A 21345-nucleotide genomic window follows, 5' to 3' on the forward strand; every position below is an offset into this window, starting at 1 on the left:
ATTCTTAAGGGGTTGGACAGGCTAGATGCAGGAAGATTGGTCCCGATGTTGGGGAAGTCCAGGACAAGGGGTCACAGCTTAAGGATAAAGGGGAAATCCTTTAAAACTGAGATGAGAAGAACTTTTTTCACACAGAGAGTGGTGAATCTCTGGAACTCTCTGCCACAGAGGGTAGTCGAGGCCAGTTCATTGGCTATATTTAAGAGGGAGTTAGATGTGGCCCTTGTGACAAAGGGGATTAGGGGGTATGGAGAGAAGGCAGGTACGGGATACTGAGTTGGATGATCAGCCATGATCATATTGAATGGCGGTGCAGGCTCGAAGGGCCGAATGGCCTACTCCTGCACCTAATTTCTATGTTTTCTATGTTTCTAATAGTGAACTAACTTGAACAAAACTAAAAGGACGTGTGGGTTTGTAGTACAAATTGCCCTAGTGTGTAGGGAGTACTGAGGAGGCATTTAGTGCCCCCTGCTGACCAGTGGCTGTCCGAAAGGAAATATGCACAAAGTTCACAAGTTATAGGATTAGAATTAGGCCATTCGGCCCATCGAGTCTCCTCCGCCATTCAATCATGGCTGATCTCTGCCTCCTAATCCATTTTCCTGCCTTCTCCCCATAACCATTGATACCTGTTCTAATCCAAAATGTGTCTATCTCTGCCTTAAAAATACCCACTGACAGCCTCCACAGCCCCCTGTGGCAATGAGTTCCACATATAACTACCCTCTGACTAAAGATGCTCCTCCTCACCTCCTTTCTAAAAGAGTGGCCTCTAATTCTGAGGCTGTGGCCTCTGGTCTTAGACTCTCCCACCAGTGGAAACATCCTCTCCACATCCACTCTAACTATGCCTTTCATTATTCTGTAAGTTTCAACGTAGATCGCACCTCAACCTTCTAAACACCAACGAGAATTGGCCCAGTGCCATCAAACGCTTATCATATGCCAACCCACTCATTCCTGGAATCATTCATGTAAACCTCCTCTGTACCCTCTCCAGAGTCAGCACAACCTTCCTCAAATACGGGGCCCAAATTTGCACACAATACTTCAAATATGGCCTGACCAGCGCCTTATAGAGCCTCAGCATTACATCCCTGTTTTTGTATTCCAGCCCTCGAATTCGCCTTCCTAACTACTGATTCGACTTGCAAATTATTTTTTGTATGTCCTGCCCCAGCAATGTCAAGTGCCTTTGTACCTCCGATTTCTGGATTCTCTCTCCATGTTTAAAATAATCTATGCATTTATTCTTATTATCAAAATACATGACTCCGCACTTTGCTACACTGAATTTCATGATAGTGATCTGATCCGAGAATTCATGTCATTCCACCTGAGCTCAAGACCCTGCCCCTCCCCCCCCCCCCCCCCCCCCCCCCCCCCTCAATCTTTGCTCATCCACAATCCTTTCCACTCGTCATTTTAATTTCATGTATTTTGTGTTTTTGTGACTGTTGGCAGATTAATTTCCCTCCTGGGATTAATGCAGTTCTATCGTATGATATATGACTTCAGGTGAGACTAGCTTCCAATGGCAACAGCAAGCCTTTGCCCCCTACATTATAACCCTCTCTCCTGGTGTTTGATGCAGTGGGGTTTATTTTATACGCAGCTGCTGCTCACACAGTTACTTCCCTTACATCAGCGACGCTGAGTTGACAGTAGCGTGCCAGCCTCCATCACAGCGCTGTGGAAACAGCTTTGTTCCTTCCTGGACAGTCACGAGGTGTTTCCCCCATCATGTGCCCCTTGTTCAGCATGAGATCAGGTTTCTCACAGTTTCATCAAAATCTGTTTTTGCAATCATCTAAAGTGAAAGTGTGTAAGACCTTTCTGAAGGTAGAGTCAAGCAAGTGCTGACATGCCCACGGTAGCCCAGACCTGCACTAGGCTGTGGATACACAGCAAATATATACCCTTATTGTTGATTTGATACTTTTTTAGTGATTAGTTTATTCCATTTTCATTTTGACCCAAGCCTGGTGACTGCGCTGGTCCCAGTAGATCCGCAATCACCCATTACAATCGCTCCGCTCTTCTAAACCTCTACTCCAACAGCAGTATTTCCTGCTCGAACTAAGCTAAACATTATTCCCTTTATCTTGTATCTGTACACTGTGGACGGCTTGATTGTAATCATATGCAGTCTTTCCACTGACCAGGTAGCATGCGACAAAAAAGCTTTTCGCTGTACCTCGGTACACGTGACAATAAACTAAACTAATTAGAAATTGACTGGGCACAAATTTTGAAGAGTTATCTCGACCCGAAACCTATCCATGTTCCCCACAGATGCTGCCTGACCCGCTGAGTTACTCCAGCACTCTGTGAAACGTCACCTATCCATGTTCTCCACAGATGCTGCCTGACCCGCTGAGTTACTCCAGCACTCTGTGAAACGTCACCTATCCATGTTCTCCACAGATGCTGCCTGACCCGCTGAGTTACTCCAGCATCTGTAGTTCCTTCCTACACATATTCTATACTCAATGCTCTTGGATGGGCAAGTCAGGGTTGGACAGGGTGGTGATGAAAACATGGCCCACTTGCCTTTGTGAATAAGTGTACTGTGTACAATGTTGGAACATCATATTCCATTGGCAAGACCACACTTGGAGTCCTGTGCAGTCTGGTCACCCAGCTTGGCGAGTGGGAAGGGAGATTCACCAGGATGCTACCTGGGCTTGTGTTATAGATGAGATTGCATAGACTGGGACTGCTATCTTTGGTGCGTACAAGGCTGAGGATCAGTTTCAGTTTAGTTGTTTGTCACGTGTACAGCGGAAAGCTTTTGTTGCATGCTAACTATGCACACGGAATAACCTTCTTCAGGTGTACAAGAGGGACATGGTAAACTTAATGCTCAGTCTTTTATCCCTTGGTAGAGGATTACAAAAGTAGAGAGCTTAAGCTTCAGGAGAGAAGGGATAGAGAGGCAAGTGGAAACTCAGCCACAACTTTCACTCCGAGGAAACAAGCTGCCACAGGAAGCTATCAAGTTGGTACAATTCCAACTTTTTAAAAAACATTTGGACAGATATATATATAGGAAAGGTTTAGAGGAATATGGGCCAAACACGAGCAAATGGGAATTTCCCAATGTAGGCATGGATAAGGTGGGTCAAAGATCTAGTTCCCATGCTCTAAGAGTTCAACATCTTATAGATCAGGGGTTCCCAACCCTTTGTTGTCCCCTTTACCCCAGGCAACTTTAATAACTCATAACAATGTTATTCCATTTATTAATGAACAACTAATGATGAACAGATACCGACCGATATACCAGAACTAAACACAGTCTGTCAATGAGAAAAAATATGTACAAATCCACAATCACCATATTTACCCCCTGGGTCGGCAAAATCTACCCCAGGTTGGGAACCCTTGTTTTAGATGAAGAGCAGGGAGTAGAGAATAAGAGATAATTAATATAAGTATGCATTGTACTTATGCATTTCGTTGTCTCTATACTGTACACTGACAATGACAATTAAATTGAATCTGAATCTTATTGCAACGGCTGACCAAGTCACTTCCAAGTGGAGTGGCTTTGTTCAAATAAAAGTGAAATTTTCCCAGATTTCATCATCTGTGGTTTTACTGGAAAGGCATGTGACATCTGGAGCTGCTGGATGTATAAATAGAGAACACAATCAGCCTGCAGACACAGCCAGCAACTTCTGCAGCAACAGTGTGCTCCACTCCGCTCCTCAACCCAGGACTGCAGAACACAACTCACGGCAAACTGACCAGACCAGCCTCAGAACACTCTCTCTGTAAGCTCCTTCTCTGGTTTAATAGTTTATTCTTCTATTCTAATATTTGATTCCAATCTATTTTAACATTGTGCTGTCTGCATGGCAACTGGATGAAGATCTCTTGAAGAGTTGCAATTAGTTACCGTAATTACTTAATTTGAAACTTGTCTGATTGTTCTCTGAATTAATTACAGAGACCAATCTATTATCCATTGAATTTAAATGTTGCTGGAATCCAGCTCTCTAAATCTTACTAAGTCTTTAAACTCCTCTCTTGTCTCTCGTGACAGCAGCAACCCCCCCGACAAGGAAGAGAATGGACACCAGATTCCAGGCAGTGACTTTGCTGGCTCTTGCCGTTGCTTGCATCTACTTCCCCACAGGTCAGTCACAGTCACGGCTCTTGCCTAAAGCTGATTGAAAGCAGATTGAAAGCTGCTCTGCAGCCACTGTTGGTTTGTTGCAACTCCTCACGGTGATTGTGTCTGTTACAGCAAACACCAACATAGTGCCCAGATGCCCCTGCAGAGAGGAGACTCAGCTGAGAAGGGTTACTCTCCAAAACATCGTTGACTTTGAGATTATTCCAAGCGATGCAATGTGCAACACTCAAATCATGTAAGTAAAGCTGTAACAATCTAAAGATTCCACACTGATGAAGGCACCAGTGGGATTCTATGTAATTTGTAACTTGTTGTGGTGGGAAATATTCACAGGAATTCATAGAGTCAGAGTGTGTGGAAACAGGGCTGTCAGCATCAACGTGTAGAGACCACAGCATTAACATATCAATCTCTCCTCTTCTAGACTTACTGTCAAATCAGGCGGTGAAGAGGTAAAGTCGTGCCTGAGTCCTAAATTCCCTCAAGGCAAAAACATCGCCAAATGCTGGAAAAGGTGAGCATTATATTCTACCCTCCGAATACAAAACATTGGGAGATTGTTGGCATTGAATCGTGAGACTGAATTCAAACAAGGCAGTTTGTATTATTGTACAATGTGGAGACAAGGAGTGGGTTTAATCCCAGAATTGCACGCCACGAATTCTGAGATTAAAAAAATGTGAAAAAAGAGTAATTTCAAATTAATAGTGATATTTGCCCACAGATTGCTGTAAACACATGGTTACGCACCTATATAAAATATAACCTTTATAATAAGTTATAGGGTCTGAAGAAGAGGGGTTTAAAGGCTTAGTAAGATTTCGAGAATATATATATATTTATATAGGGTCTCGACCCAAAATATCACATTCTTTCTCTCCAGAGATGCTGCCTGTCCCGCTGAGTTACTCCAGCATTCTGTGACTATCTTCAGTGTAAACCAGCATCTGCAGTTCCTTCCTATACATAACCTATATAATATTAGCTTTAATGCATGGTGCAGATAGACAGCAGTGATTAGACACACACTTCCACTGCCAGACTCTCTGTCTACAACTGCCTAGCCCAGAGCAATCCTTGGGTTCCAGCACCAGTTGGGGCCCATTAGCTCCAGGTTTTGCTGCATACCAGATGTGCGTTGTGACTGGCAGCAACATATCTCCACAGCCCAGCAAAGCAGTTGGAGAACGAGCAGCTTGCAAACATTTGGTAACCGACCAAGTGGATACACTTGAGCTGAAGTACAGTGAGAGGCAGAATAGTTAGATCCACCACTCCCCCACTCCCCCACTCCCCCTGTGGAAGCAAGAGACCACAGATTCTGGAATCTTGTGCAAAAGACACAATTCAGGAAGAACTCAACGGTCAGGCAGCATCTGCAGAGGGGATGGACCTGAAATATCCCCTGTCCCTGTCCATTCCCTCACCAGAAGCTGCTTGACCCACTGAGTACTTCTATGTTTCTGTAGTTAGACATAGATAAAATCAGAGAATGGTTTTGTGTTTTCTACATGTGTCTATGCAACTAATTATGCCCGAACAACCAACAATAAATGACATGGTTGTCATTAAACTGGAATTCTGAGCTGGAAGCAGAATTATACTGAGTAATAAGGAATTACTTTAAAGCATTTTCTAAAGGGCTCCACAAATAAAGATAATACTCCATAGATTTACCCGATTAAATATAATCCTGCTCCCAAGTCTCAAATGTTGGTCATTTTCTTGTCTAATATTTGCTTGCAAGAGAGTCATAATGACAGGGGATATGTTCTGAATATGTTATTAAATAAACAGACTGTAAATTAATTTAATAGACGTGGAACTGCAGATGCAGAGTAATGCACAAAAGGCCAGAGTGCTGGAGTAACTCAGCGGGTCAGGAGAACATGACATGAAGGGTCTCAACCCAAAACATCACCTGTTGACATTCTCCAGAGATGCTGCCTGACCCGCTGAGTTACTCCAGCATTTGGAGTCAATGAACATTAAACTGATATTAAGGTGGGGACATCGGTAGCAGATTGCTATTGCATGGACATGGTGCAAACATCAATTAGAAATGCAATTCTTCAGATGTCAAAGTTTCATCAGTTTTTATTCCACTATTTCAAGTTGGTAATCGTGAAAATATCTGCTCTGTCCCAGCGTTAAACATGCTGAATTTTAAATGATTAGATGAATGAGGATTGCTTGTTTCCTGGTCTATGGATGTATTATTCTGAACATGTTCACCATTTTATTTGTCACAGAATCCAACACAATAACAACAACAACAAGAGGCAATGTCTACAACGAAAAAGACAATGAAACTGAGAGCTAAAGAAATGCTTCAACAATAATGTGTCTGAAGAAGGGTCTCGACCCTGTTCCTTTTCTCAAGATGCTGCCTGACCTGCTGAGTTACTCCAGTTCTTTATTTCTCCATTCAACAATAATGCTATTTAAGCCAATCAAAAGACATGAATCCTACTTTGCCTTCTGGTTTGTAATGTGGTCACGTGCTTACAAGATTACTAATATATCAGAGTTAGTTGGGAACATTGTACAGACAACCTTTCTTCCAGACCTCTGTCTTATTTAACTCTAGTGCCAATTATTGATGTTCACTTTAACGTGTGACAAAAAGATGAATGTAAAGGTTCTAACTATTTATTTTCGATTTGATAATTAACTCGATGCTGATCAATATACCAGCAAGTAACGGCAATGGTGGTTCAGATGGACATGAGCCATATACGTCTTAAAGTTATCTGCAGAATGTTTACACTGGTGTCTATTGTGTCCAAGACACAGTTGGTAAAGATCATTTGTGACAAGAGGTCATTCCTGCAAACTTGTCTTGAAAGATTTCACAAATAATCCAAATACAACTATTTCTGTCGTGGTTTACATTGCTGAAAGTATTCATCGTAGATCGATTGAAAGCGGTTAGTGTTTATAGGATTTCTACTACAGTGCAGTCTGAACGATGCACTTCAAGTAATATGACAATTCTTTAATTTATTATTGTTTTAAATTAAGCAAAGGTATTTTGTATAATGTTTCTGGATTTTTTGTAGAATGGAATTGAAACATACTGCGACACTGGTTCATGTATTTAAAATATACTGTAATAAAATTTAAAAAACGCAATTTCCATGTCTCCTCCATTGTTTTATAAAGCTACTGAAGATGCTTTGCCTCGTTCCACACTGTTTAGTTTGGTCTACTTGCTCAATAAATGTTCTCTCCTCATTCTAAACGGCTCATGCTGAGCATTCCGGTAAATCAGAGGCGATCCTTTATATCTGTGACAGCACAAGGTTCCACAGGAAAGCTGCAGGCATCTTCAAAATGCTGGAAATCCCAGCAGGTCAGGCCAACTCTTGGTGACAGAAGCAGAGCTAACGTTCCAGGTCAAAGATAGAAACAGGCCCTTCGGCCCAACTAGTCCATGGTGAACAAGGTGCCCCATAGGGTTTCTAACTGTCCCGTATTAGCCAGGACATCCCATATTTTGGGCTAAATTGGTTTGTCCTGTACGTGACCGCCCTTGTCCCGCATTTGACCGCTACTACTCGGGTCGAGGGGACCGTCGGGTTGGAGAGCCGCGTCCAGCCCTGACTCACCCGTCCCGACGTAGTGCAGCCCATGGAGTGCAGCAGCAGCGGATCGCCCGTGGCCCCGTTGGTCAGCAGCCCGGCAGCTGTCGGACTTTGGCCTGCCGCAGAAACCACCACCTCTCATCGGTTCATGAGCTGGATGGGGTGCTGGACCAAAACTCCTCAGCTGGCCCCGCTGGCTGGCTGGGCTTTGTGTGTAGTCCGGCACCCGGGCCAACTCATCATTCACCCAGCCACGGCCCAGTTGGTCAATGTATTTTGACCCTTTGTCCTTTATTTAAGAATGAGAAAGTTGGCAACTCTCGTGCCCTCTCTCAACTAGTTCCACCTGACTGCATTTGACCTATATCCCTCAAAATGTCCCACCCATTTACCTGCCCAAATATCTTTTAAATGTTGTTATGGTACGTTCCTCAACTACCCCCTCACGGTTAAACACTCACCACCCTCTGTGAAAAAGTTGCCCCCATAAGATCTATAAGATCATCCCTCATCCTCCTGCGCTCCAAGGAATCAAGACCTGTACAGCTCAACCTCTCACTATAGCTCAGGCCCTTGAGTCCCGGCAACATCCTCGTAAATCTTCTCTGCGCCCTTTCCAGCTTAACGACATCCTCCTTATAATAGTGTGGCCAAAACTGAAGCTGATACTGCAAGCATGGCCTCACTAATGTCGTACATAATGTGACATTTATCAAGCTTGTGGCATTGGTGTTGGGGGCCGAACTGCCTTATTGACCGAAGATGCACTCCAAGATGCACACATGTAATGTCTGTCCCATTGACATGTCAGCCAAGCCTTGCAGACAATGAGTGTACCAAACAGGCCCGGACACTGGGCTTGATGCCTCCTGACACCAATTCACCAACTCTCTCTCTTCCTCTCTCATCATCTGACCAGCCACCAGTCCACATGCACTGGTCACAAGGTGCTCAACCAGCGCAGTCACAACTCATCATTAACTGGTTGCAAAACCAGGACAAGAAAACGTTTCCCATTACATAACGACAGACTCACCAGTTCAGGTTTACCATCGGTTCCTGCACCCACACAACTTACTGAACAATGCATTGGCAGCTCTTAGTTCTCAGCTTCTCCTCACCACCAGAAAGGTCCTCACCTGCTGAGAGACGGGCATGAACGAGGCCGTGCCACTTGAAGGATGGGATGACCATTGGTCAGTGTTTGGTGTTGCGTGCCCAGTGGTCTGTGTTCATGTTGTATGACTCTAAGATACACCACACACATGTGCACACACGTTCATGCAAAGTCAATACACACACACACATATAAATGCACGCGCGCACACACATATGCACACACAAGGTCACGGCCATTTCCAACCCAAACTTTAACGTTTGGCCTCTCCCTCGTCACTAGCTTTGCTCAATGGTGGATCTCTCCACTGTGTGGGGGGGGGGGGGGGGTAGTTTCTTAGTCTGTAACACTGTCCGAATGCATTGATGGGTCTGACAAAAGGCCATGATCTGAAACATCACCTATCCATGTTCCCCACAGATGCTGCCTGACCCGCTGAGTTACTCCAGCACTCGGTGAACAGTCACCTATCCACTTGCTCCCCAGATGCTGCCTGACCCGCTGAGTTACTCCAGCACTCTGTGAAACGTCACCTATCCATGTTCTCCACAGATGCTGCCTGACCCGCTGAGTTACTCCAGCACTCTGTGCTTGTGCTGATGGAATCTGCAGACTGGTGCCCGAGGGCTCCTCTTGTTTTCGTGCAGTGATGGTGATGAATCATGGGATGTTGACTGCCACATGGCACAGGTGACACTGACTCTCAAGGACACAATGCTAAGGAAGGGAAATAGCAGGAGCAGGCCATTCAGCTCATTGCTCTTGCTCCACCATTCCATGAGGCTATACCCCCCCCCCCCCACCCCCCACCCTGAAACATGCCCTTCGGCCCAACTTGCCCATGCCGGCCAAAATGCCACATCTACCCTAGTCCCACCTATCTGTGTTTGGCCCATATCCTTCTAAACTTGTCCAATCCATGTACCTATCTAAATGTCTTACAAATGTTGTTATAGTCCCAGCCTCAACTACCTCATCTGACAGCTTGTTCCATACACCCACCACCCTCTGTGTAAAATCAATCAGTCGTAACAAGGGCCCAGACCCAAACCATTTGTCAGGCTATTCCCTCCACAGATGCTGCCTGACCCGCTGAGATCCTTCAGCACTTTGTTTTAAGTGATTGCAAGATACAGCTTGGAAACAGGCCCTTCAGCCCACGCTAGTCCCATGTTATCCCACTTTCTCATCCACTCCGTAAACACTCGAGGCAATTTTACAGACCAACCACACGTATTTACGATGCGAGGAGAAACCGGAGCATTAGAATGTGCAAACTCCACACAGACAGCACTCGAAGTCAGGATTGAACCCTGGTCTCTGGAGCTGTGATGAAGTGGCACTACCCGCTGCACCACCGTGTCATTCTGTCACTGTGACTCTAATTCTGTTTAACGATCTCATCCCACACCTTAATGGAAATCTTCCAAATGCCCCAAAACCATCTTCTCAATCGATTCACTTTTATCTCTCCCTCTGTAAAAAACCTCAACGTCTTTCTCAAACCGAATTTGCCTTCAGTAACCACAACATGTGATCCATTGGCCAGACAGACTTGCTGGTGGGACAGGACTTCATGAGAATATGATAATGAGGAATTCTGTGGGATTCACTGCCACAAAGGCTGTGGTGGCCAAGTCAATGTGGCAGAGATTCTCATCCTCACTTTATTAGCCAAATATGTTTCCCAACATACGAGGAATTTGATAGATTCATTCTTGATTAGTACGGGTGTCAGGGTTATGGGGAGAAGGCAGGGGAATGGGGTTAGGAGGGAGAGATAGGTCAGCCATGATTGAATGGCGGAATACACTTGATGGGCCGAATGGCCTAATTCTGTCCCAACCCCTTATGAATTTATGAGCTTTAAAAACCGTTTGAAGTCGGGGAATTAGCGTCGGATCTTTGAGAAGTTTTAAAGTATTAATGTTGTTTTGTTATGTTACTCATTGCTTAGTCATCGCCTGTGGCACAGTCAGGAACGACATTCCCACAACCACTGTCCTTTGCGATCGTGCCAGGACTTGCTAGCTTCCACCTTGTGGTTTCCCCTTACACTGTGCATTCTTCTCTTGAATGATTTCATGTCATTGTTCTGTTGCAAAAACAACTCCCCCCCCCCCCCCCCCCCCCCCCCCTCCACCCCCCTCCTCCCCGGACAAATATCCCATAACCACGGATTTACCAACCAGGGGTCAACAACAGCACGAGGCTGGCCAGAGAAGTGAAACAAAGCTGCATCGGGGCTGTTAGCTACAAATCTTGCATGTCCATCCATCTGCCTGATGATCTGCGCGCAGTGGCCCACATGTACAGTGACCCAGAGTCCTGGACTAGCCATCCAAGGAGAAGAGAGTTCAAATCCCACCAGGGCAGCAGTGGAATTTATATCCTGTTACTAATCGGGAATGTTTTGAGTGCGGGAGAACCATCTAATCTTGGTCATGATGACCACATTACTATTGATGTGGGAAAGAACTGCAGATGAATGAATGAATTAATACATTTATTGGCCAAGTATATTCACATACAAGGAATTTGCCTTGGTGCTCCGCCCGCAAGTGACATGACACACAGTGACAATTAAAAATGACACAAAAAAAACATTATCGATTAAACATGTGAATTTAAAAAAATTAAATAAAAGCATGCTGGTTTAAACTCGAGAAACACAAAACGCTGTAGTAACTCAGCGGGACAGGCAACATCTCTGGAGAGAAGCAATGGGTGATAAGGCAGGCAGCTGTGGATCTGTGAATAGTGTTTGCAACATATTATTGTTAAACTCTGTGCAAGATGGACCCAGCATCTGGCTGATCAGGGCTGTTGAAGGGGAACAGTAAAGGTTCTTGAGTTGTACCTCAGTGTTGGCACAGGCTACAGGAGCGGGAGGAGATGGAGTAACTCTGGCTGGATAGGGTGGATGTGGAGAGGATGTTTCCACTAGTGGGAGAGTCTAGGACCAGAGGTCACAGCACAGAATTAAAGGATGTTCCTTTAGGAAAGAGATAAGAAGGAATTTCTTTAGTCAGAGAGCGGTGAATCTGCCACAAAAGGCTGGGGTGGCCATCAATGGATATTTTTAAAGTAGAAAATCTAGAGATAAATTTGAGTTTAAGAAGGAACTGCAGATGCTGGTAAAATCAAAGTTAGACAAAAAGCTGGAGAAACTCAGCGGGTCAGGCAGCATCTATGGGGCGAAGGAATGGGTGACGTTTCGGGTCGAGACCCTTCTTCAGACTGATGTTGTCATGATATCTGCGACTATACCAATGCATAATTCTTGATTAGTGCGGGTGTCAGGTGTAAGGGGGAGAAGGCAGGTGAATGGGGTTAGGGAGAGATTGATCTGCCACGAGTACTCCAGCATTTTGTGTCTATCCTCGGTGTGAATCTGCATCTGCAGTTCATTCCTGCAGAGGTGTAGGAGGAGGCGGGATTAAATCTTCATCTCCGTGGGAAAATCACAAACTGATAGAGAAACTGGCAAGTGCAGTCGGTGGCTTACAAAGGAAGACACAGAGCGCTGGAGTAGCTCAGCAGGGTGGGACTGTGTTACTTGGCTAGTACTTGGCTTTGCTTACTGCCATCAGGGATATGACAAGTCGCTGATCAAGTCTAAACACATTTAAATATTTTGTCGACACAAGGAACTGCAGATTTCATCTTTCTGAATCATATATACGCTTCCGTGTTCTTTTTAACCAAATTTAGGACTGAAGTGTCTGAAGGGTCTCGACCTGAAATGTCACCCATTCCTTCTCTCCAGAGATGCTGCATGTCCTGCTGAGTTACTCCAGCATTTTGTGTCTATCTTCAGTGTAAACTAGCATCTGCAGTTCCTTCCTGCACATTAGGACCTCCTTGGTCATTCGTGATCCCCCGACACGGCCATCCTAATCCTGTCGTCCTCCAGTTGGATAGAGCTGATCCCTAGATGTGGGTATAAACTGTATTCAGCTGCATTAATCATGCAGACAGAACAGATACAGGACTCTCCCCAAGTGTAACTACGAAACTGATGGAAGATCAGGCAGGTGGCTGACCAACACTGCCACACTGTGGACTGAAAGAATACTACAGCTTCTGAAAAATCTGAATCTTCAGATGTTAGAGGCACAAGGAACTGACAACTAACCCTAACCCCAAATGCAAGGAGCTGTCGATGCTCCTTCTTCAGTCTGAAGGGTCCCAACCTGAAACGTCACCTATCCATGTTCTCCCGAGATGCTGCCTGACCCGCTGAGTTACTCCAGCACTCTGTGTCCAACTGTGGAGGCAATGGACAGGTGACATTTGTGTCCAGACTCTTCTTGTGACTGCTCCACCATTTAGAATTTCTGTTTTGGATTACAGCATCTTCAGCCAAGAGCCGGCCAGAGAGATGAAGTGTGGCCCATTGACTTTCCCCTGAGCTGCCATGGGTCAACCAGTGTGCGATGCTGAGGGGAGAAGAGGAGGACAAGGAGAAGACAAGATGACAGAAACAAGGGTTAAATGCCGGGGGATGGAAGGTGGTGTTTTGGCCAATTTATTCCCAGGTGGGCGGGGGGGGGGCAGGTGTGCCAGGTGTGAGGGGGGGGGGGGCCAGGGGGGGGGGCAGGTGTGTGGGGGGGGGGCAGGTGTGGGGGGTGGGGGGGGGGGGGGCAGGTGTGGAAGACCAAGGCACAAACACCAAAACAGGTGTGGGGGGGGGGGGGCGGAGGTGTGGGGGGGGGCAGGTGTGGGGGGGGGGGCAGGTGTGGGGGGGGGGGGGCAGGTGTGGGGGGGGCAGGTGTGGGGGGGGGGCAGCAGGGAGCCGCATAAATCACTGCCTCGTGCATATCGACCAGTTGCATCAGGTGGAATGGTTGGCAACTTGAACAGGTGTATACACGCCGGGTGTGGGGTGGGGGGCCAGGTGTGTGGGGGGGGGCAGGTGTGAGGGGGGGGCAGGTCAAGGTCTGACAAGGGGGGGGGTGTGCCAGGTGTCCCAAGGTGTGGGGGTTTTGTGGGGGGGGGTGTGGGGGGGGCAGGTGTGGGGGGGGGGGCAGGGGGGTGGGGGGGGGGCATGTGGGGGGGGGCAGGTGTGGGGGGGGCAGGTGTGGGGGGGGGGCAGGGAGGGGGGGGGGCCAGGTGTGGGGGGGGGCAGGTGTGGGGGGGGCAGGTGTGGGGGGGGGGCAGGTGGGGGGGGGGCAGGTGTGGGGGGGGGGCAACTCTGGCCACCTGTGGGGGGGGGAGGTGTGGGGCAGGTGTGGGGGGGGGCAGGTGTGGGGGGGGGGGGGCAGGTGTGGGGGGGGCAGGGTGTGGGGGGGGCAGGTGTGGGGGGGGCAGGTGTGGGGGGGGGCAGGTGTGGGGGGGGGCAGGTGTGGGGGGGGGCAGGTGTGGGGGGGGCAGGTGGTGGGGGGGGGGGCAGGTGTGGGGGGGGCAGGTGTGGGGGGGGGGCAGGTCTGGGGGGGGGCAGGTGTGGGGGGGGGCCCAGGTGTGTGGGGGGGGGCAGGTGTCCCCAGGGGGGCAGGGGGGGGGGGGCAGGTGGGGGGGGGGCAGGTGTGGGGGGGGGCAGGTGTGGGGGGGGGGGAGGGTGTGGGGGGGGGGGGTGGGGGGGGGGCAGGTGTGGGGGGGGGCAGGTGTTGGGGGGCAGGTGGGGGGGGGGGGGGTGGGGGGGGGCAGGTTGGGGGGGGGCAGGTGTGGGGGGGGGCAGGGTGTGGGGGGGGGAGGTGTGGGGGGGGCAGGTGTGGGGGGGGCAGGTGTGGGGGGGGCAGGTTTGTGGGGGGGGGCAGGTGTGGGGGGGGCAGGTGTGGGGGGTGTGGGGGGGGGGGAGGTGTGGGGGGGGGGGGGACAGGTGTGGGGGGGGGGGTGTGCGGGGGGGCCAGGTGTGCGGGGGGGGGCCAGGTGTGCGGGGGGGGGTGTGGGGTGCCAGGGGGGGGCCAGGTGTGCGGGGGGGCAAAGTGTGCAACCAAGGCACAAACACTCTCCTGCAGGGAGCCGCATAAATCACTGCCTCGTGCATAACGACCAGTTGCATCATGGAATGGTTTGGCAACTTGAACATTGGCAACTTAAAGTCAACTCTCAAGTGCCTGTCCCAACTTGTAGTTGCCTATTCCTGATAAACTCTACATAACCTGACATGGTGCGAGGCCACTCTATAAGGACCACAAATCGACACTCTCCCTTTCCCCAGTTCTGTCGATGGATTGCAGGGAAACTGCTGACTGTTTCTCTCTCTGCAGACGCTGCCCGACCCGCTGAACCTTCTCCACATTGTGTGTTTAATGATTTCCTGCATTGGCAATGTTGCTGCCAATCTTCATCTCCTCGCAGTACAACCTGCAACCTACTGGCCAGGTGTTTCTGCTCACTTACAGCATTAGGAATAATCCAACCAAAGCCAGTGTCAGCAAGGGTGAAGGTGGTGCGGATGTACACAGACTGCTGAAGAGACACGGCCAGTTTCATATAAACATCCCTACTTTCACCATCCCCTGTAATGAAGCCAAGCTTCAGCTTCATCTATTTCCCCCACAACACTCCTTGCATTGAGATACACACTGTTATGGTCATTGCTTTATTGTGATTTTGATTATTACATATTATCTGTATGTTATAGTGTTTACAGGGCTGCTATGCTGCAGCAAGGAAGACTAGCATTCTAGACTCTCATATTTTACATTGTTAGTTTGGTAACCACACACTCTTCCTGTGAACACTCTGCAATCTCACAACAACAGTGCCTGTTTGTTCCACTCACCCCTTCCCATTGGAACAGCTACAGCCCTTGGGAATAACCCCAGTGTCAGGGGAAACCTCGACAAGGCATTCAAAATAAAACATCATAGTTTACAATGAAAGGCAGGCTGCTTCAAATATTAAGCTTGAAATAATCCATTATATGTAGACACAAAATGCTGGACCACAAGGTCTGAAGAAGGGTCTTGACCCGAAATGTCACATATTCCTTTTCTCCAGAGATGCTGTCTGACCAGCTGAGTTAATCCAGCATTTTGTGTCTATCTTTGGTGTAAACCTGCATCTGCAGTTCTTTCTTACATGTAGAGTTGGGGCTTGGATGTGACCATGTGGGTTTTCTCCGGGTGCTCTGGTTTCCTCCCACACTCCAAAGACGTGCAAGTTTCCAGGTTAATTGGATCGTGTAAACTGCTTCCAGTGTGTAGAATGGGAAAAGTGGGATAAGGTGGAACTAGTGTGAAGGGGTTAGATTAGATTGGATTTGTTTATTGTCATTCAGGCCTTTCGGTCTGAATGAAATTTCGTTTCCCTGCAGTCATACATATAATTAAAAAATGACAAAACACACAATCAACACAAATTTAACATCCACCACAGTGAGTTCACCAAACACGTCCTCACTGTGGTGGAAGGCAAAATCTTAAAGTCTCTGTCTCTCCCCTTTTTGTTCTCCCTCTGGGCCGAGGCGATGATTCAAACTCTGCAGGTGGTCACTGCCTCTGGCACAGCTCCGAGGCCTAGTCGGGTCTCTGCTGCTGCCTCCGCCACAGCTCCGGGGCCTAGTCGGGTCTCTGCTGCTGCTGCCTCTGCCACAGCTCCGGGGACCGCCAGCTCCGCCATTACGCCTCGGCGCAGACGGAGAATACGACAGAAATAAATGTCGCACCCCCCGAAGGAAGAGACCAAAACATGTTTCCACACACACACACACCCACACACACACACACACACACACACACACACACACACACACACACACACACACACACACACACACACACACACACACACACACACACAGACACACACACACACGTTGCTGTGAAATGTGTAGGCCAAAGGGCCCACTCTAAACACAACTAGTATAGGCCACATTATGGGTTGGGACCCTTGAGACTGAATGCACATCATTGTATTATACACACGGGCAGGATCCTTGCACTTTAACATAATGTCGACACTCTGGAGATTTTCTCATCACCTCCTGAGCTGGAATATGTGTTTTTCTGCCTCACAGTTAGAATTGGTTGATGGTCAAGGCCTGGTCCAAGCAGCACTGATGGCCATGGTGAGGAGTTCCACAGTTTAGCCTAGTCACATGATGCTGGTTTGCTGGATACATTAAAGGTCTAGGATTACTTACTGTCAGGGACCACTAGAACTCTGATACCATTCACAGAACACTTGGGTGCTCAGATTTTCTTCCTGCATTAGTCAGTCGTGGAACATGATATGGTGCGGAGCAATGATTTATACTCGGGCCAAGAGGCAGAATAACCTGTAGACATGCAGCTCATTCTTTACGGCCAGGATTACACCGTGACTTGTTCATAACGCCACACTGTTCCTTGTGCCTCACCTCAACCTCATCATTCTCCACCATCTGGCCTCCACTCACAAACATCTTGGAGATTGGCGTCATAGAGCACGGAAACAGGCCCTTCAGCCCAGCCTGTCCATGCAGCATCCCAGCTAGTCCCACCTGCCCGCGTATGGCCCCTATCCTACCCAATTACCCATCTAAATGCCGTTTAAAGTTATAGTACCTGCCTCAACTGCCTCCTCTGGCAGCTCGTTCCATACACCCACCACCCCAAATGAAACAGTTGCTCCTGAGGTTCCCCTTGCCCCACTCACCTTCAACCTAATTGGTCTGGTTTGTAAGTTAATTGGCCTCTGTACATTGTCCCTAGTGTGTAGGGAGTGGATGAGAAAATGGGATAACATTGCATGGGTGATCAATATCAGTATCCGCATGGACTTAAGCCCCTGTCCTACTTTCACGACCTTGATTAGAATCATGTATTGTCTTTCCTCCGGCTGCTTAGCACACAACAAAAGCTTTTCACTGCATCAGAAGGATGAGAGGCGATCTTATTGAAACATATAAGATTGTTAAGGGTTCGGACACGCTAGAGGCAGGAAACATGTTCCCGATGTTGGGGGAGTCCAGAATCAGGGGCCACAGTTTAAGAATAAGGGGTAAGACATTTAGAACGGAGACGAGGAAACACTTTTTCCACACAGAGAGTTGTGAGTCTGTGGAATTCTCTGCCTCAGAGGGCGGTGGAGGCCGGTTCTCTGGATACTTTCAAGAGAGAGTTAGATAGGACTCTTAACGATAGCGGAGTCAGGGGATATGGGGAGAAGGCAGGAACTGATTGTGGATGATCAGCCATGATCACATTGAATGGCGTTGCTGGCTCGAAGGGCCGAATGGCCTCTACTCCTGCACCTATTGTCTATTGGTACACGTGCCAATAAACTGAACTAAACGAAGGCTCAGCCTGAAACAGCCTGCGGTCCACTTGTTTGCAGCAACATGGGACGGCGTGAATATATCGATTCCTAGTGTGCAAATTCACATCTCGTGAACAGCAGAACTAACGTCCCCACAACAAATACAAGCTTTGTGCCACAACTTACTTAACTTCCCGACACAAATCCACCTCATTTTTCCATGACAACTCTCTGGTCCCGGAGGAGGATCTACTATCATTCAATACAATCACCCCTCTCTTTCACAGATGTTTCTTACCTGTAAATCTAGAAGTCCATTCTGCACTCTGTTCCTTTTGCTCTGTCTATGTGCTCAAGTTTGACTTGATTGAAGTTATGTTTCGTGTTAGCCAATCTGTTTGGACAGCATGCATTAGGGTTAGGGTTTTTCACCGTAACTTGGTACGTTTACAGATAACAGCCAAACTCATCCGTTCCAACCAAGATCTAAGCTAGTCCCATCTGCCCACATTAGCCCAGATCACTCAACACTTCTCCTATCCAAGGGCCGAATGGCCTACTCCTGCACCTATTGTCTATCTCCCTCTCAACCCCATTCTCCTGCCTTCTCCCCATAACCCCTGACAGGTTGAGATCCTTCCTCAGACTGACACTTCGATCCAACTCATCGAATCTAGTCTGAAGAATGGTCTTGACCCGAAACGTCACCCATTCCTTCTCTCCAGAGATGCTGCCTGTCCATTGCCAGATTCACCTATAGACTTGACAGGCTGAAGCGTAGGGCCTCAAAATCTAGTGGGCCTCCAGCCAAGGTGTATAATATTTTTGACACTGTCATAGCCTTTCCCACATGTGCCGTCACAATGCACTGTAGTCTCTAAACAACCCTTCAGTAATTTCCCTTGCCCTCCAGTTCAGAATAATACTGTTTAAGCAGATAACTCGACACTAGCACTGGCAATAAATAAATAAATAAATGAGCCGCTTTCCAGCCCCGTATCTCATTGGCGACGCTCGGCTGCACATCGGTGTCAATCTGATGGCACTGGGCTCCGGCAAACTTTCCCACGTGCTCCAGTAAGCAACGATGGCAGATGCAGCCGGGAACATCTTTGGACCATGGTGGGCTTCAAAAGTCAAAACTCAGGGGTGAGTTGGAAAGTGTAAAGATATTTGAACTAGGAAGTTGGCAAGGAGCAACGCTAGGGGTAGAGCTGATAATAGTTGTTAGAAATCTACTCTGGTTGCCACTGTCAGCTTCGTAATAAAACTAAACTTATTTGTAGCATCTGTGTTAACGACAGGAAAAGCATTCTCGTTTTGTAAACGGTTTTTGGAAGCAGATTTGATTCAGATTTTGTAATATAATTATAATTTTGTAATTGTATAATTGAGCAACAAGCAAAGGCCACCTGGCCAAATGTTAACGACAGAACTGCCACAAGGAGACAAAGAGTAAGGAAATGGCAAGGAAATGATGGAAGTGCACCTGGTCCTGATGCTTTAGAGAAACTTTCTTCAAGAGACAAGTCTAGGATAAAATCCTTTATTTCCATCTTCCTCTAGTCGTGGGGGTGGGGGTGGGGATGGGGGGGGGGGGGGGGGGTGGGGGTGGGGGGGGGGAGGGGGGGAGGGGGGGGTTGGGGGTGGGGGGGGTTTGGGGGTTGGGAGAGGGCTCACAAGTGGAGTAGCCTACGGCATCTCTTCATCTAAATCCGGCACTGTGCCTGTCCTGCTGAGTGACTCCAGTTTTTGTGCCTAAACCAACATCTGCAGTTTCTTCCTCCACAATTAGAATGACAATGTACTCATAAAACTTGGAACAGCATTATATCAGCATTTAGCAACCAAACCAAAAAAACAAAATAGCCAAACACACAATTATATGAATGAAACCACCTGCAAACATGAAACAATACGAGCTAAAAATAACGTTTCCTCTGGCTCCAACAACACGCTGGATAACTGCTGTCCCACACAAAGCGCAACCGCTTCAATTGACAGCACGGTGAGTCCAAGGATTGCTTGCCACTTGCCTCACCCTAAATAAACTTTCGCGGCGATGAGCTGTAGCAAGGAACACATTTGTCTTCCCGGGGGGGTCCCTCCTCTCCCAGGACCGCCCCACCTGTTCCCCGCGCAACACAATCAGTTTGTGGACAATTAAACCATCCCGCACGGCTGCGGCCCCGTCTACACTCAGCGCCGATACAGCAACGCGGGGGCACCGGCCTGAGGCTGGGACCCCCATCCATCCCAGTGTGGCCAGCGGCACCGCCCCGCACACAGCAGCCCCCCCCACACACACACACCCCGCCCCACAAACACACACACCCAGCAGCCCCCACACAAACACACACACACACACCGCCCCACACACAGCAGCCCCCACACACACACCGCCCCCCGCACACAGCAGCCCCCCCACACACAGCAGCCCCCCACACACACCAACATACACACAAACACCACCCCACAAACACACACCGCCCCACACACACACACACCATCACACACACACACCATCACACACAGCAGCCCCCCACACACACCATCACCCACAAACACCACCCCACACACACACACACCGCCCCACACACACACCATCACACACAGACACACCATCACACACACACACACACACAGCAGCCCCCCACAAACACACACACCACCAAACACCAGCCGCCGGCACCGAGCCCGCACCGTCCCACAAACACACACCATCACACACAAACACACACACACAGCAGCCCCCCCACACACACACAACACACACACACCCCCCACAACACACACACACACCACCCCCCGGGCTTCCAGCTCCATGTGAAACAACATCAATAACAGATACAAACTCCACCCCCCAAACGCAAACTCTGGGCAGTGTACACAACATAAAGTGCCCCCCACCCCGGCTTTACCATCACCGCCACCGCGCCGCTCCTCGCCGGCCCCAACCCACCCCATCCATCCATCCCCGCCCCAGCACTGCCTGTCTGACGGGGGTCCCAACCACACGGCACCCGGGCTGTTGTCCTGAACCCGCCTCCTCACCAATCCCCGGAGCCGAGGGGCGGGAGCAGTAACAGCTATAGTCAAGTATGTATACATACAAGGGATTTGCCTCGCTCTATCCACACTACACCTTGCCACCCTGCCTCATGCAAAGACTCTATCCCCTACTCCCAATTCCTCCGTCTAATGCACATCTGCAGATGCTCAGCGGTAGAGTTGCTGCCTCACGGGTGCTGTCTTTATGGAGTTTGCACGTTCTCCCCGTGACCTGCGTAGGTTTTCCCGGGTGC

General features: G+C 48.6%; 2 protein-coding genes across 3 annotated transcripts in view; one reads left to right on the top strand and one right to left on the bottom strand.

Annotated features, from left to right (window-relative positions):
* The window catches only part of rassf4a (Ras association domain family member 4a), a 60740-nt gene extending 39681 nt beyond the window's left edge, over window positions 1-21059 (bottom strand). Inside the window, exons 1-2 of the mRNA XM_055661557.1 lie at window positions 20962-21059; window positions 18339-18434 (exon numbers count right to left, since the gene is read on the bottom strand). The gene's annotated coding sequence lies outside the window, so the exon portion shown is untranslated. The remainder of the gene's footprint in view (window positions 1-18338; window positions 18435-20961) is intronic.
* Window positions 3626-7282, top strand: LOC129712874 (uncharacterized). 2 transcript variants are annotated; one of them, XM_055661605.1, is made up of 5 exons: window positions 3626-3782; window positions 4055-4147; window positions 4259-4382; window positions 4572-4661; window positions 6400-7282. In XM_055661605.1, exons 2-5 carry the CDS (start codon window positions 4081-4083, stop codon window positions 6455-6457), a joined length of 339 nt encoding a protein of 112 aa, XP_055517580.1. In that variant the 5' UTR covers window positions 3626-3782; window positions 4055-4080; the 3' UTR covers window positions 6458-7282. The 2 variants fall into 2 exon arrangements, with proteins under 2 accessions (XP_055517580.1, XP_055517579.1); XM_055661604.1 differs by having other exon boundaries at window positions 3638-3782; window positions 4058-4147.
* Window positions 21060-21345: the final 286 nt, after the last annotated feature.

The sequence above is a fragment of the Leucoraja erinacea genome, chromosome 34, assembly GCF_028641065.1.
Source record: "Leucoraja erinacea ecotype New England chromosome 34, Leri_hhj_1, whole genome shotgun sequence".
In the NCBI taxonomy this organism is placed as follows: domain Eukaryota; kingdom Metazoa; phylum Chordata; class Chondrichthyes; order Rajiformes; family Rajidae; genus Leucoraja; species Leucoraja erinaceus.

Excerpts from the sequence above, each read along its gene's own strand:
- LOC129712874 (XM_055661605.1), top strand. The coding sequence starts at position 4,081 with ATGGACACCAGATTCCAGGCAGTGACTTTGCTGGCTCTTGCCGTTGCT. Across the intron at positions 4,383-4,571 it reads ATGTGCAACACTCAAATCAT|ACTTACTGTCAAATCAGGCG; the intron begins GTAAGTAAAGCT and ends CTCCTCTTCTAG. Across the intron at positions 4,662-6,399 it reads ATCGCCAAATGCTGGAAAAG|AATCCAACACAATAACAACA; the intron begins GTGAGCATTATA and ends TATTTGTCACAG.